Source organism: Gallus gallus, chromosome 1 (assembly GCF_016699485.2).
Source record: "Gallus gallus isolate bGalGal1 chromosome 1, bGalGal1.mat.broiler.GRCg7b, whole genome shotgun sequence".
NCBI classification, from domain to species: Eukaryota; Metazoa; Chordata; class Aves; order Galliformes; family Phasianidae; genus Gallus; species Gallus gallus.
The window spans coordinates 74,896,366-74,912,293 of NC_052532.1; the positions used below are offsets into that span (position 1 = coordinate 74,896,366).

The following is a 15,928-nucleotide window of genomic DNA, read 5'->3' on the forward strand; positions in this document are numbered from 1 at the left end:
AACAGAATTCCCAGTTCTGGCTCTTCGATTAACAGCTCCTGCCCAGCTGAGCGAACCACAACCTCTCCTACCTCACAGATGTGCCCTCAGGATTAGTAAGCCAGTGCCCACTCAGTGCAATCAACATGCAAAGCTCTGTTTTAAACTCTGTAACAGACTGCAACTATAGGTAAAGTCTTATTTAAGCCATCCCTTCACCAACAGAAAAAGTATTAACTGTTCATTCAGATCCCTCACTTTGTCTATAGCCTCCAAATTCTTCATGATATAAAAGGTGTTCCTAAGGTATTTTATTTTTGTATTGTAGATGCTTAGCACAAACAACAGATATGTTTTTCATACAATGTGGTGTTCATAATTGTTTCAACACATTCCGGATCATTTTTACTCTTGTATCATGCTTACATTCTAGTGATCTTACTGTCCAGTTGATGAAAGTACATGCCCCATAACTTCACAGAAGTCAGCAGCCTATTTTTCACTCTGTCCACATTCAGAAAAGCCCCCTTTTGCAACTCCAACAATTTTATGAGCTCAAGACATACAGATATTTCAGCATCAGATATTTCCTGGCATCTCTAGGCACAAAACAAGCATCTCCACCAAACCATTCTTGAAAACCAACTCCTCACAAATAAACTTGAACTTAGGTGTATAGGTCAGGTCTCTCCTATGCAATTTCTTCTTAAATCTCTTGTTTGAGACAAAGGAAGTTTGGGATTACTTTTTAAATGTCTTCTGCTGCAGGAGCCATGTCACACTTCTGTCCCACTTCAAACCTTTCCTACAATCAAGACAGTTAAAGGGTTTATTTTGTCAAAAACAAAACAAAACTACCAAATTCCAACACTCCCCCCTCCACTATTATTCTCAAATAATCTATAATTCTGAACCTATGGCTTTAAGAAGCCCACAGACACAAATCAGTAACATTTTAGTTACATTGGAATTGTTCAGGAAGACTGAGTATATCTAGTTGTTTCTGAATGGATCCAGGTATTTAATTTCAGGAGCCTGGTCTTGAACTCTTGGCTCAGGATTACTGCATCACTTCAGCACAAAACTGCAGTTCTACCAGGTCCCCAGACAACTATTTAAAGACAATATATTACTGAAGTAATAATATACATTGGAGAGTTATGTATCATAACACCGTGCTTCCAAATTGGAGAAATTCAGCCTTATTTTCAGTACTAGAAGGCCTGGAGCATCTCCCTTATGAGGAAAGGCTGAGTAACCTGGGTCTGTTCTGCATGGGGAAAAGACGACTGAGGAGGGACATGATAAATGTTTTCAAATATCTCAAGGGAGGTTGGCGACAAATGGATGAGGCCAGGCTCTTCTCATTGGTGTGTAGCAATGGGACAAGGAGCCATGCTCTAAAGCTTGAACATTGGAAGTCCCATAAAAACATGCACAACATTTTTATGGTAAGCGTGGCAGAGCACTGGAACAGGTTGCCCAGAGTGGTTGTGGAGTCTCCTTCTATGGAGATTCAAGATCCGTCTGGACGTGAGACCTATTGTAGAGAACCTGCTTTAGCAGGCGGGAGGACTCAATGATTTCTTGAGGTCCCTCCCAACCCCTGCAACACTGCAATTCTGTGAATAATAATGAAAAAAAATCCAAATGCACTATACTGTTTTCCATTGTCACAATCAAAATTTGTACAATGCTGAATTTTAAATTAACTTACCAAAGGGAACGTGCTAGTAAAACATAAAACACAAAAAATATCTCAGGGCAGATTTGATTTCATCCTGCTCTGCTGAAGCTGAAATTCTTGATTTTCAGGTGTTTTTTTTTTTCATTGCATGTAGGGTCCATCAAACCCCATATTTTCTTATTATACTTTTTTCTTTAAAGCCATTTTGTTGTGACTATCAAAGAGCTAGAGTTGTTCCATTTTCCACTCCAATGCCTACTCTTATTCCTTTAATATCTCTCTTACTATACACTCAGCAGCCAATAGGTAAGCTTGAAGCTGCATTTAGAATTGAGGTAAAGAGCTCCAATATGCCTGATAATACAGATACTATTATTTTTCTATATATGGAGACAAAATTTCATGTGGGTTCTTATTGCCCTGCCATGTGACTGGTCACAGCACACCACCTGGTGACATAACTGGCATGCCTGCCCTTGCTCTTTCAGTTAAATGCATGATTGTTGCTCCAGTGCAGTCCAAGCTGCTCATGCACCTTCCTCTGCACCTGTCTGGAAGGAAACAGCTTGTTTTACTCACTGTGCAAGGTGATATGGTGGGCCACATGAACTCCAGAGGAAGGCTGCCTTCCCTGATGGCACAGAACACAGGCTGAAATGAGCTCTGTAGCAAGACAGCAGAAGGCAGCACTGACTCTGTGACTTTGGAAATATCTTATAGTTTCCTTTTCAGTCCCTTTTCCAGATACACTGAGAGAACATTCCCTCTTCCCAGCAGCACCCACAGATGAGGAAGAGTGACAGTGCAAAGCAAGTTACAGAAACAGATACAGAAAGGCAACAGACAGTGGCAAGATTTATCTGAGCCACGCAGAATATTAATCATCAGGACCTACAATTCTATGATTCTGTGATCTAACCCTTGTTGTCCTAAATATTGTGTAGTGAGACACCGACCCCATCCTATAAGGCTGGCAGTATACCTGAAACATCTGTTCTTGTATAAATCTAGAAGGGAAACATGTACACTGCACCTTCTCATCTTTTCTGCCATGCAACCTGGCCTTACCTGTAAACGTGAATAGGAATCTCTGAGCACTTTAGAAGGAAGGCTGACTCAGATGTTGCAGTTAGATTATATTTCACAGGGCTAGTTACACTTGTACTATGGAATACCTACAGTACAATTTGTATGTCTTAACAGCAGCTCAGGCTTAATCTATATTGAAATAATCATGCTTATAGCCCAGATCCTCTAAAGACACAGCTACAACATGAGTGCTTTGCTAGGCAACAGTAAGGCTGTGGTACCTTTCCTTCTGCTATGAAATGAAGAATGCCAGAAAAGACATGCTCTTGCTAGCATACACTTAATTTTCCACTAGCACCTCCTCATAGGACACAAATCTGTAACAAAGTAGAGTTCTAGTTAAGACTTAGGCTATTCAAAGAGTATTTGCAAGCAGTTTTGATTAACAGACCTGTAAATTTTGTGAACATAAAGGGTACATACACAGGGCTTGCATCCTCTGACTTCTTGTAGCTGCTCAGCAACATCTGAGGGCAAAGAATCTTCTTCTTGTTACTCCTGCTCCCATTGCTTTTTGTGCATTAGTTCAACAGTGGTTTATGTACCTATTTCTATCATTAAGTGAATATGTAAATGTAGCCATTGCAGCCACCTTGCAGCAGCTGCAAACAATGATCATGTCCAACAGGTCACTGCACTGAACCCTTGTGCCACATGCATAGGGCTCCCGCAATCCAAAAGAACTGTACCTGACCTTCTGCTCCCTCAGGCAGACACACTTCCTGGTCTGAACTGAAGCAAATTTCACACGCCATTTAGTAGCTTTCCTCTGTGACTATACATCTCCACTGGTTATTTCCTCCCTTCATCCCATACACACCATATTTTGAGGACACTTTATTTAGGGGAAGCAGGATTTGTGTAGTATGCTCTTCAATTTAGCATATCAATTTCTTCGGTGATGGAACCAGTCACCTGGAGCACACAGAGATGCTTCCAACTCCCCATTTCATCTGCCACGGGGAAGCAACCTGAATCCCATTTTCTAATATGAAGAAATCCTGTAACGCTGATCCTTCCTTTTAGACGGGAATATTTTGAAACCTCAAACTACCATTGGATAAATCAATGAAGTAGCATTCATCCTCCCCTCTTCAGTCACACTGTACAAAGCTTAATCTCATCAGCAAGACTGTGCCCTGCCCACACATGCAAGGGACCACTAAGATTGTGAATCCTCCCAGGCACCTCAGCATGACCCAGTGTAATGCTATAATAGGATGATAATAGCAGGGTGGCAAAACCTTTGGCTACAGCAAATGAGAATGAGCCCAAATGCAGCAGCCACGGATGCAGAAATGAAGAAAAAGAGCTGCTTACATTCAGAAGGCCTCAGGTAAACATACTGTCTGGCCATGGAGACTTTTTTTTTTTTTTTTTTTTCCCCAAGGATGTGGGCTAATTTTCAGTTGGAGCAAAGATATAAACTAAGTAAATAAATAAAAGCCTTAGCAAAATTTTGTTCTTTACATCTAGAAGGTGCTTGGGGAAAAAAAAAAAAAAAAAGTGATCCACAGGAAAGAAGAAGGCTCAAGGAACAAGAGCAAGAACACCTAAGTTTAACACGATGAAATAAAACAAGGCTCAGGGAAGAAGCTATAACCAGCAAAACTCTCAGAGGAGTTCCTCAGAGGAGGTACCCAGGTCTCACTGTTTCAGACAGTAAGATGACAGGGCGTCAGCAGGAGCACCAGTCTTAGTTCTAGTTCCATGCTGTCAGCAGTGATTAAAGCATATGATCCCCCTTCCCACACGGATTTATCAAGACCACCAAGCTACTGCATGGATAGCACTACAAATACTTCATCAGCCATGAGCCGGCAAAATGAGATTCTGCATTGAAGCCAAACCTTAACAACTGAGACTTAAGAATAATTCAAATTTAGAACAACTTCAAATCATATTTTCAGTGCCTTCTCCTCACCCAGTTCAGTTGCATTTCTGAAACCCAGGTCACTCATACATTATCACTCCAAAACAAGCCACCTCCCACCCATGCAACCTTTTAAGAAGACTTTGCCCTTATACAAGCTACCTCCAATAAGCCTTTTAGATTCCAAGAAATTCTAAAACATCAGTGAATGCTGTCCCAAAACTTCAGTAGCATGTTACGGATGTGGTTTGGTCAGCAAGTGAGGGGCAAGGACAAGGCAACAGCATCCATATCCAGTAATCCCTTGGCAAAGGTGCTCCCCTGCCCCTGCATTGTCTGCCAGATTTGATCCATCCAACTTCTGAAAATAAGTTAAAGCACAAAGCATAAGGATAACAAGGGTGCTGTGCAGACCAGGCAAGAACTGCAGGAGCTTGAAAGGTCAGGCAACTTTCTTGGAGCACCAAGGGTGCAACCACGGCTCTGAGGTAAGCTCCAGGTGGTGGGAAGGGAAATGTGCAGCAAGCGTGTCTCACCTTCCGTTCCTCCATGACAGGCCATAAAAGTCACAAGACACCAATGAGCAAAGCAGAGAGAAAAACAAGGTGTCCAGAGTTCAAATGCAGCCCTGAGACACTAGGGCCTCTGAAGTCCACAGTCCAGTGACCAGCGCAAGACCTGACTCCCATGAGGGAGGCACAGCAGCGATGTAGAAAAGTGCTACGGCTGCCGGGGCCGGGCCCACATTTCTATCTCTACCTGTGAAGGACAGGAACATCAAGAAAAGGCTGCTAGGGGCCTCCCAAGGATACAAGCTCCTTTCTCCTCCTCCCTGTGGACACCGGAGCGGATGTCCCCGCACCTGGCTCCGCGGGGCTTCCCCGAACAGCAATTCCCCACACGCTCACCCACACCTACGCGCATCGGGCCGAGCCCCGCGTCCCAGTCGAGCGCAGCAGGCCCGTCGTCCCACCGCAGGATAAGGGCGAGTTCCTTCTCCCGAGATCCTTCCTACTCCTCCTCCCCATCGGATCCTGAAACGGCAGGCCGCCCTTTCGGCCGTCCTCTCTCCCTGCCGCACCGGCCCCGGGAAGAGCGCCCCTCCAGCCCGGCCTCAGCCCGGCCCGTGCGGGACCGGGCGCCAGGCCCGCGCCTCTCCAGGCAAACGGCAACACCACTCCCACAGTGCCCTTACCTGCGGCGGCCGGGTCGGGGCCAGTGCTGCCCCCGGCGCCGTTCCGGCTGTAGCCCCCCTGCCCTGGGCGACAGCAGACTATCTCTGTGCTTCCCCCGGGGCTGCAGGTATGTCATCAGCACCGCGGCTCCCAGGTGAGCCGGGCACACCTACAGGAAGGCAGGCGGGCCGCCCTGATTGGCGTGCGGGGCTGACAACGGGGCTCGCACCCCCGCTGGCGAGTGTGGGGCTGGGCGTGAGGAGGGTCGTCCTCGTCCTCTTCCTGGTGAGCTCGTACACTGGAGTCATCTCGGTGTTGGAACTGGCTGCGCGGTGGTCGGAGCACGACGAGGAATGTTCCTCTGTGTAACTCAGGGTGGAAAACGTGCTTAACGCTGTTTTTTTTTTTTGTTTTTTTTTTTTTTTGTTTTTTTTTTTGGGGGGGGGGGGGGGGGGGTGTTTTTTTTTTTTTTTGTTTGTTTGTTTGTTTGTTTTCCCCAATCTTGAAGGCAACAGCAGAGCCAGCGTACTTGCCCCCTGTCGTCTCTGGTTCCAGAAAGACAAGCTGTGGCACTTCCTTTTTTCACAACCTTCTTCATTACCCGAGTCTCTCTTCCTGCTGCTTAAGGTAAGTCGTTATTTTTGCACATGTGAACTCTCCTCTCCTCTCCCAACAAATAGCCAGGATTTTAAGGGAAAGCACCAGGTGCTAGAAGAGTTGTCCTCACAGCATAGATCACAGCTCCACCCCTGCAGCAGACCTCAGAGTCCTAGCATAATGTTCCTGGATTGTCAAATAGGGGCAACTGAATTAAACAGCTTACTAAAGATGAAAATGAGCAGAATTTGAGTTGAAAAACTTAATTTCTACCAGAAGTCTGAATCCAAACCCACCATTCTCAGGCATCCTGTCCTTCTAGGTACACAGATAAATATCTCAAGGAAACCTAGCTGCATAAAAGCTTTCTATGGTTACTTGGTTGTCGTGTTCAACTGTGCACTGGAAGGGGACAGCGTATCAGTTCCTAGTGAGATAAGTTCTGTTGTTATCTACCAGTTTGACTGTAGCCATAGGGACAGACTGTAGGGAAGTTTCCCTGACTTGGCAGAGTGGGATAGAGGCTGGTAGAGAAAAGAGGAGTATGACTACTATCCAAAACTTTAATGAATTTTGCTATACAGGTGAGTGAAGAAGGAGTTACCTGTAATAAATTTGCAGTCTCCTTGAACTGATATTCAGTACCAGTACCGTCCCTCCCCTGAATCTTTTTTCCTAATCATTTCATGAGGCTTGCTGCTGTGTATCCACCAGGACACTGTGGAGCAACAGAGGAGAAGTTTGATCAAACCACTTGAGAAACCCAGTAACCCACGCCCGAGTATTCCTCATCTCTCCCTTCCCTGCAGGATCTCTCTGGCAGGAAAACTCCTTTCAGAAGTGGCCAGCTAAAAGCCCTACCCAGCCTGTGATAATCCTACCTGTGATTGGTACTGCTATCTTTCAGTTGTGTGGATGAATAATTTCTTGGTAGTGGAACAGCTTCTGCAGTTGATACTTCTGTTCCATATCCGTATCTGTTCCATGGCTCTAGAGGTGGTTTTCTTATTTGCTTTTGTGAATCACATCCTGAGGTACCTTGCTTTCCCTACCTATTGCACGGGCAATTTGAGTGTCTAAGTTTTCTTCGTGGATTACCTAGGGTGAAGAAATGCCTAAAAATAATTACATGCAGCTCTTGGTATCACAGTATCTACGTCCTAATGTGAGCCAGCTCTCCTTCTGTAACTTAATGGCAGCTGGGCTCCTAACTTCTGTATGTTTGCATGAAAATTCCTGAAATGCAATTGTGGCACTTCTTCCATCGGTAGCACAAAGGAAAGGTCAGTGAAGAATAAGTATGCTACAGGCTCAGAATCAATGGAATTGGAAGGCACCTCTGAAGATTTAACCAGCTCAGGCTCCCCCCTCAGATCAGGATCAGCTGGAGCAGGCTGCCCAGGATTATGATCAGAAAAGATGGCTTTAAACACCTCCAAGAGCAGAGACTCCATGACTTCTCTGGGCAACCTGTGCCAGTTTAACCACCCTTGTGGTACAAATGGTTTTGTTTGTTTAGAAATCTGTACATCTGGAGCACCACATTATGAGCAGGAGAGGTCCAGTCCCATGCTGGGAGTTCTGCTCCTCATCTTCTTGAGCAGGATGAGCTACAATGTCTCAACGTTTTTGGCCAGTAGCTTATGGACTCTGTGAGGAAAGCTAAGAGTCAGTGTTAGCGGTGCTACAGGTTCTGTGCTTTTTTTGGGTTTGTAGGTGTCAGCACCTTACTCAGCTAGAGCAAGTACTTGAGTAAAAGAGAATACATTGTCGGGATTGCACAGTCCGTTCAGCCCTTTTGTTATTATCTTGAATACAGCCTTAGCAATATTGTCAGGACTTATATCTAGATTCCTATAGTCATCTCTTTGGATTCACTGTGGCAAGGCAGAAAGAAGGTAATGAAATATTAAACTGTTTCAGTATGTAAGCCATCTTTCAGAAATGCAGATTTGAGCTGCAGTTTGTTATAAGCTACTGCCTGCTTTAAAAGGCACAAACATGGTTCTGGCTTTGTGCAAATGGACTGGGGCCCCGTGGTAGCTAAAGAGATTTTCCCAGGAGCAGTCACAGCTGCAGCTTTTGCAGTGCAATCCAGACAGGTGTCACTGTTCATACCAGGGCTTCAGGAGGGTTTTTGCTTTACATGTGTGATTTCTGGCTTCCTTTTCCTATTCTGATTTTTCTTGCATTGAAGCTAGGAATGGCCAGCCACCAGTACCAAAAGCAGGCAAAATGGAATCATCCGTTACTTTGCTGAGGATGCAAATATTGCCAGCTGAGCAGAAAGCATGGCAAGCCTGTGTGAACTGTTCATAGCAGCAGGTAGAAAAAAATAGTGAAAGAAGAAAGTAGAATCAGCAACACATCTCCTACTTTGATTTCATACAGAATTATAGAATTGTTAGAGTTGGAAAGGACCCTTTTAGATCACCTAATCACATTCCCCTGCAATGAACAGGGACATCTAAACAGATAGATTAGATTGCTCAGAGCATGGTCCAGTCTGACCTTGAATATCAATAAGACCGGGCATCCACACCTCTGTGCAACCCACTCCAGTTCCTCCCCACCCTTGTTTTCAAAAACTTCTTCCTTACATCCAATCAAAATCTCTCTTCTTTTTAGTTAGAAACAATTTCCCCTTGTCATATCACAGTAGACCCTTCTTCCTTGTAGCCGCCTTTAGGTACTGAAAAGCTGCTATCAAGTCTCCCCAGAGCCTTCTCTTCTCCAGGTTGAACAGCCCCAACTCTTTCAGCCTGTCCTTGTAGGGGAGGTGTTCCATCCCTTGGATGGTTCTTGCGGCCCTCCTCTGGACACACTTCAACAGGTCAGTGTCTCTCCTGTACTGAGGACTCCACATCGGGACACAGTACTCCAGGTGTATTCTCACCAGTGCAGAGGAGAAGGGCAGGATTACCTCCCGTGACCTACTGACCACACTTCTTTTGATGCAGCCCAGGATATGGTTGGCTTTAACTGGGCTTCTAGGGCACATTGCTGGTTCATGTCCAGCTTGTCATCCACTGGTAACCCCAAGTCCTTTTCAGCAGAGCTGTGCTCTATTCTTTTATACCCCAGCTTGTATTGATAGTGAGGATTACCTCATGAGGTTCACCTGGACCCACTGCTCAAGCCTGTCTGGATTTTTCTGCATGACATCCCATCCCTCGGGTATGTTGACCTCATCACACAACCTGATGTCATCCTGAATCTTGCTGAGGGAGTACTCAATCCCACTGTTGAGTCACTGATGAAGACATTAAACAGCACCTGTTCCTATACAGACCTCTGAGGGACACCACTTGTCACCGACCTTCATCTGGACATCGAGCCATTGACCACCACTCTCTGAGTGTGATCTTGCAACCAGTTGCTCATCCATCAAAAGGTCCATTCGTCAAATCTGTATCTTTGAAATTTGGAGAGAATGATGGGGGACCACATCAAAGGCCTTACTGAAGTCCAGACAGATGACATCAGTGCCTTTTCCCTTGTCCACCGAGAGAGTGACACCATGAAAAATGGCCATTAGGTTGGTCAGGCAGGACCTGCCCTTGGTGAAGCCACGCTGGTTATCCCATATCACCTCCCTCTCTTCCACGTGCCTTAGCATGGCTTCCAGGAGGATCTGCTCCATGGTCTTCCCTGGCACAGAGGTGATGCTGTGCCAGGGAACTGTGATACAGTTGGTAGTTCCCTGAGTCATTCTTTCTTCTCTTCTTAAAAATGGATGTGATGTTGCCTTTTTCCAGTCACCAGGGACTTCACCTGACCACCACGACTTTTCAAATATCAAGAGTGGCTTAGAGGCTACATTCCATCAAGAACTCTGGGGTGCATCTCATTGTGACCCATGGACTTACAGTTGTTCAGGTTCCACAGGCAGTTGTGAATCTAAGTGCCTCAGCCTTTTCCTTTTTTATTGTTACTAGCTTGCCTGTATTGCTCACTAGTGAGGATACACCCTCTTAGACTGATGTACCTGTAGAAGTCTTTCTTATTCTTCTTTGCACCCCTTGCCAAGTCCAGTTCCAGCTGGGCTTTGGCCTTCCTGACTACATCTCTGCACAGCCTAGCAGCATCCCTGTACTCTTCCCAGGTTACTTGTCCCTGCTTACACTGCCTGTGCATTTTTTTCTTGCTCTCTAGTTTGACCAGCAGGTCTCAGTTCAGCCATGCCAGCCTCTTGCCTTCCTTTTCTGATTTCCTACGCCTAGGGATAGAGAGCTCTTGTGCTCTAAGGAAAGCTTTCTTAAAGATCTGCCAGCTCTGCTCCACTCCCTTGTCCTTGAGGAGAGATTCCCAGGGGGTTTTGTTGACTGACTCCCTGAAGAGATGAGCAAAATGATACCCAAAATTTCACATTTTGTTTTCTTATATATTGTTTTAAATGACAGAAAGCAATAGCTTAAAGCTTATTCTAATTCAGTTAAATGTCTTTTTATTCAAGATTATGCTTTTTATTCAAGAATATGCTTTAATAAGCAAGAAGTTCCTTTGGGTAAATACTGGGAAGAAAGAAACTATACCTATATGGGATATATTCTCTGAAGCAATTATCCAGCTTTTGGTAGTACGTACTGTAGTCAAAGCAATGTTTCCTGCTCTCCAATAATATTTGGTCACTTAGTGACTGCATTTCCAGTGAGATAGTAGTGAGTTTTTAAATCTGTAGGAAGATTTTCCTCAGCCAAAACTGCAAAAATTACATTTGATATACCTTGTGCAATGGCATCTCATTCCTTTGTGTTGAGTGTTGCTTTTCAAGCCCCATTCCTACCTGACTAATGTATGGAGACCTATATGGAAGTGTCTCCACAGCTAAATAATGTAAGCTTGGGACCTTCAACTAGCACAAGGAAAAGGTGGCATTTCCTGCATTTCACACTATTCACACAATATCAGAATAGGCGCCTTTCACTGAGTAAGATTACTGCAGTCATTTCTCAGCTGTTGTCTACGCTTATCAGGAGGTCCATGGGCTACCTAAAAAGGGTCCACAAATGTAAAGTAATATAAGGTAGTATCTCTAAACAAGGATCCTAAAAGCAAAACCAACTTGAAAGCAGTGCCATATGTTACTAATATGGCTGCAAAAGTACAGAAAGACATTATGGAGACAAAATAACTGTATTTGGGAATGAGATGTCAGATGAGGAGAAAGATAAGAAACCTTTTTCTAGGCTTACCTCTACTCCATCATCAAATGTGTTAATTTCTGGGAATCCAGAGTTCATAGCATTGGTCACATTATCTATGAATAATGTAAAACAGTTTCAAAAAAGCTTACCAAAAGCTAGTTATGCAAATATTTCTAAATAACTCTTCCTTTCTGCCAAATCAGGTAGGGAATTTCTAGCTTAGTTACAGTTTTGAGGAAATCTTTCTCCCCACTGGCATGTTAGATGCAATAGACACTAGATATTACTTGCTTCTAGAAAGTGTCTCTTACAGACTGAAATCCTACAATGCAGTTCCCAGGCCAATGGTGAAGCTCTGTTTTGTGCAGCATTCTGAATTTCTGCATTTGTGATCCTGAATTGCAAGAGGAATGCAGAAAGCTATTTTCTTCCCCAAATCCTTTGGTGATTTTAGATACAGCCTTCAAGTATCTGTGGCAGCACTGCTGAGAACAGTGTGGGCTACACACAGTGTGTGCAGCAGCACAGGTAACGCGTTTATGGGAAAGAATCCTAAGGATCGTGTAAAGTCTGGTCCAGGCAGTGAAGCTGTGCCAAGGTCTCTGCAGCAGTCTGACTGTGATCCTGTTCTTAAGAGCCCCATCCTGAATGTTGCCTCTCTTGAACTGGAGGCTAATTTACTAACATCTTTGCTCTTACGTGCTCTTTATTTTTTGGGGCCCCATCCAGAACTCAATCCGTCTGGCTTCATACATTCAATAACTGTTAGCTGCTGTTACCTCTTGTTACTTCCACAGGGCTCTTCAAGTTTAAGAAGAAAGTTCTTCCTGCAGACCAGCTGGATGAGGGACCTCCAAACTTGGCCTCCTGGGATGGAGAGGGACATTTTTGCTAGCAGGCCTATTGGTAAGCTGGAAAACTGGGGTTTGCTACGTTGTGTTCTGCCACTCTGCCAATGTAGTGACAGGAGAACAGCTAGGGTGGCAGCTATGCAGACAGGTGCCTGAACTTCCTCAGTCTTCCTCTGAACTTTTTCATATACGTGGGTGTTTGGAGCAATAAACTGTTGGGTGCTTGTCTATGACACTTCAAGTCATCTCTAAAAGGGATGCTGACAACAAATCATTTTCTGCCAGAACAACCAGGAAAGTTCTATCTCCTGCTCTCTTTTTCAGGTAGGCCAGATATCCTGAGGTTCATTGCGAGCCCTAGAAATAAATGACTGCAAGTGAAAGGTGAGATACAAAGGCACAATGCTGCAGGTTGTTTTGTGCTAGCCAAAGCTGTTCAGGCAGTAGGACCTCAGCGAAATCCCGCATAGAAAGCAAAACTGAAAGGAGAAGCAGGCTGCAATTGAGAAGCTTACTAAATAGCCCTGTGGTTCAATCCTATTGCTGTGTAGCAGCTGGGTGCAGAAAGAATTGCACATACACCCAGGCAGGCAGCTGCAGCACCTTAGCATGTGCAGCCAGGGGAGGAGGATGACATCCAGACTCCTTCCCCTGTGCTGCCTTAGTCCCATCCTGCATATTCCTGCTACTCCCAGCAGTGCTGCTTCCTACCTAAGATCCACTTGTGATGTTGTCCATCTAAGTATTGTTTCCTGTGGTATAGGTCAGTGCTGCTTATGACTCAGACCAGCCCTTCAGTTTCTTTGCCTCTGTTGGATAGACACAAAATGCATCCCACAAACAAATTAATCTGTCTCATGCACGTATATAGATGATTCCCAGTTAATTAGAAAACTGCACACTAGCATCCTTGTCCTAAATTAAGAGAATCTTGAATGGCTGTAGTATCAGGTACTTAAAGCTACAGAAATTCTCCCTGCCACCTGGCTTTTTTTTGTTTTGTTCTGTTTTGTTGTGCATATCATTATGCATAACAAGGCAGTTATTTATGACATAAGCACATACATTTTCATAAGTTCGGCTTTTGCAGAGGTGGACAAAGCTGAAAAATGTTCCTCCCCAGTGTCCTTGCATGAGAGGTATCCTTGAGGTGCTCCCTCAGCTTCTGTATATAATAACACGCTGCCCTGTATTGGGAAGGTGTTGCCTCCTCCCTGCAGCCAGGAGAGGTAATGTTAACACAAATATACTTTTACACGTGTTCCTGTATGTTGGTGAAGTGGCTTTGGAAATTTGTCCTTCATGAGCCCTGCAGATACACTGGGTTACTATTAAGGCTTTCTGTGAGAGTGCCAACACCTACCATTTTCTTATAGTTTCAACTTTTTAAAAACAAAACCTCTGAGATTCTAGCCCCAGAAGAGGGCAAGAGCTGCTTGTTCATTTTGGTGCACAAGAGTCATATTGCCTCATGCCAGCAGTGTGAGAAACACTCAAAATCAATTATTTCTGATCAGATGCAGATCTTCGTGAGGTGGCCAAGTTTATTCGTTACTGCATTAGCGGGCGCACGCCACCTTGTGGTAAGGAAGAAATTGTGAGCTTAATCAGTGAAATTACACTATTTTATACCCTTTCTACTAAGTATGTGACATCTCTCCTGTTGCTCATTGGCTAAGCATCTCAGACGCACAACCTACTAGACACAGTTGCTAAGGTATGTTTCCATATAAGGTTTATCACTCACCTGTCGTTTTTCATTTTTCAAAGCATCGGGTACTGCATATGTTTCAAGACACCCAGTGGTTGCTTCCACCATGGTAAGCACATAAAGCTTACCATTGCGAGATTGTGCCAAGATGATATAATCAACCTGCCACACCTCTCCATATTTACGCTTTTGCCATTGCCCTTCCCCCCAGAGAGGTTTCGTCCTCTTGGCTTGTTTAATTGCATCACAAGTTTCACAGTGTATACTAGGCTCTTGCTATCCTGCCTATCCTCCATAGGTAGTATCAGTGTTTACCCACCTGGTCAGAATGTTCTGAAAAACAGAATAACTGGCAGACTCATTCTAGCTTATATTAAGCTCTGCCTCAACATCTCATTGTGAACAACAACCCGTGCATCCATTTTGTAAGAAAGTTTAGTAAAGGCCTATACCTTAGTGCTAGAAGTTTTTTCTACTGCAAAACCTCAATCTACCTCTCACAATCAACGAGGTGTGTGGGGCTGCAACTAGATGCTTGCTCTGTCTGTGGACAGGGAATCAGCCCTAGTCTAAGGAAGCTGTCCTTAAGAGGGATTGTTGGGGACAGGAAGCAAATCCTATAAGCAAATTTTTGACAACAAGAAGAGAAACCATTCTCCCTTGGGCTTTGCCTCTTCCACCACTCACCTAGCAAATCAGGCCAAAGTATATGTTATTCTTATCCTAAGAATCTGCGCAGTACTGGCCAGCATAACACAGCTTGATAGGACCTACCTTGAGAGCACAGTGCTGATTGCAGACTTCCACAGGAGTTGCTCTAACCCGACTCTTAGGCAGTTTTGATCCTTAATATCAGTGGCCTTTTTTAGTCCTTGAAAATACAGATTCTTTTCTGACCCATGGTGGCACAAGACCAAAATGCATCTAGGCTGTCCATGATACCTCTCTGAAAGGCCCTAATTAAAATAATAATAATAATAATCTTTTAATAGCCCCCACATTTAGTAGTAGAAAAGTGAGCACGTGTTTCTGAAATCACCTTCACAGGAGTGGCCTACTGTCCTCAAAATTGCCATGAACAACGGGTAGAAGCAAGCTCAGGCACACATCATCTCCTGTAGGATCTATTCCTGGCCCAGGCCACAGATATCCGCCTCAAACTCCGCCTGGCAGTCAGTCCCTTGCAGGGAGTAAGATGTGCAGCTCCATAGTATTACCAAATCTCCCAAGGACCAGTGTTTTGACAGTCTCAATGGAAGGGTGGGGGAGAAGTCCTTCAGTCCCACTAGGTAAATATATTGTTCTAGGCCATCACAGTTCCAGCAATAGAACTACCAAAGGTGATGCTGTGATACAGAAACAGTATACTAACTCCACTGTATTCTTTTGTCTTTCTGTAGTCCAACACTGTATATCAGCAGGGGATTCTTAATGCCTCACACCCCTGTCACGGAGTTATCTAGATCAATGTAGATAAATCTATGCCCGTGACAGAGGGGCAGTAGGCCATTGCTGTTCCTCCCAGAGAGTTTTCGTCCTCTCGCCTTGTTTAATAATGGCACATTTCACAGTCATGAATAACTTGTGCTATAGCGTACATAGTTAAGTCCACCCCTCAGTCTCTAGCCCACTTATATGTTGCATCTCTTCCTTGATGGCCCGAGGTCTCATGGGCCCACTGAGCTAGAAATAATTCACCCTTTTGTTGCCAGTCCAAGTCTGTCTGAGCCACCTTAATTTTGGCAGCTCGATCTACCTGATGGTTGTTCTGTTGCTCTTCAATAGCCCGCCTCTTGGGTACATGAGCATCTACGTGACA

The 15,928-nt window shown here is 44.6% G+C and overlaps 2 protein-coding genes across 12 annotated transcripts in view; one reads left to right on the top strand and one right to left on the bottom strand.

The window, feature by feature from the left end:
- The window catches only part of ARHGEF5 (Rho guanine nucleotide exchange factor 5), a 36,004-nt gene extending 30,030 nt beyond the window's left edge, over nt 1-5,974 (bottom strand). For 3 of the 7 annotated variants that reach the window (XM_046909600.1, XM_046909605.1, XM_046909599.1), the window contains exons 1-2: nt 5,824-5,974; nt 5,547-5,662 (exon numbers count right to left, since the gene is read on the bottom strand). In XM_046909600.1, coding sequence (XP_046765556.1) covers nt 5,547-5,662; nt 5,824-5,939 — 232 coding nt within the window. In that variant the 5' untranslated portion in view covers nt 5,940-5,974. Of the gene's footprint in view, nt 1-5,164; nt 5,663-5,823 lie in introns of all 7 variants that reach the window. The other 4 variants (XM_046909608.1, XM_046909607.1, XM_046909606.1 and 1 more) reach the window with 4 other exon arrangements.
- Nucleotides 5,293-15,824, top strand: LOC107055509. Of its 5 annotated transcripts, none has more exons than XR_001470567.4 (5): nt 5,293-6,088; nt 6,312-6,430; nt 12,345-12,453; nt 12,723-12,782; nt 13,916-15,824. XR_001470567.4 is itself a non-coding variant. In XM_046909653.1 (4 exons), exons 1-4 carry the CDS (start codon nt 5,933-5,935, stop codon nt 12,767-12,769), a joined length of 384 nt encoding a protein of 127 aa, XP_046765609.1. In that variant the 5' UTR covers nt 5,826-5,932; the 3' UTR covers nt 12,770-15,824. The 5 variants fall into 5 exon arrangements, 1 of the variants encoding a protein (XP_046765609.1); XR_006933081.1 differs by having other exon boundaries at nt 14,169-15,824; XR_001470566.4 differs by having other exon boundaries at nt 12,723-15,824.
- The last annotated feature ends 104 nt before the right edge of the window (nt 15,825-15,928 follow it).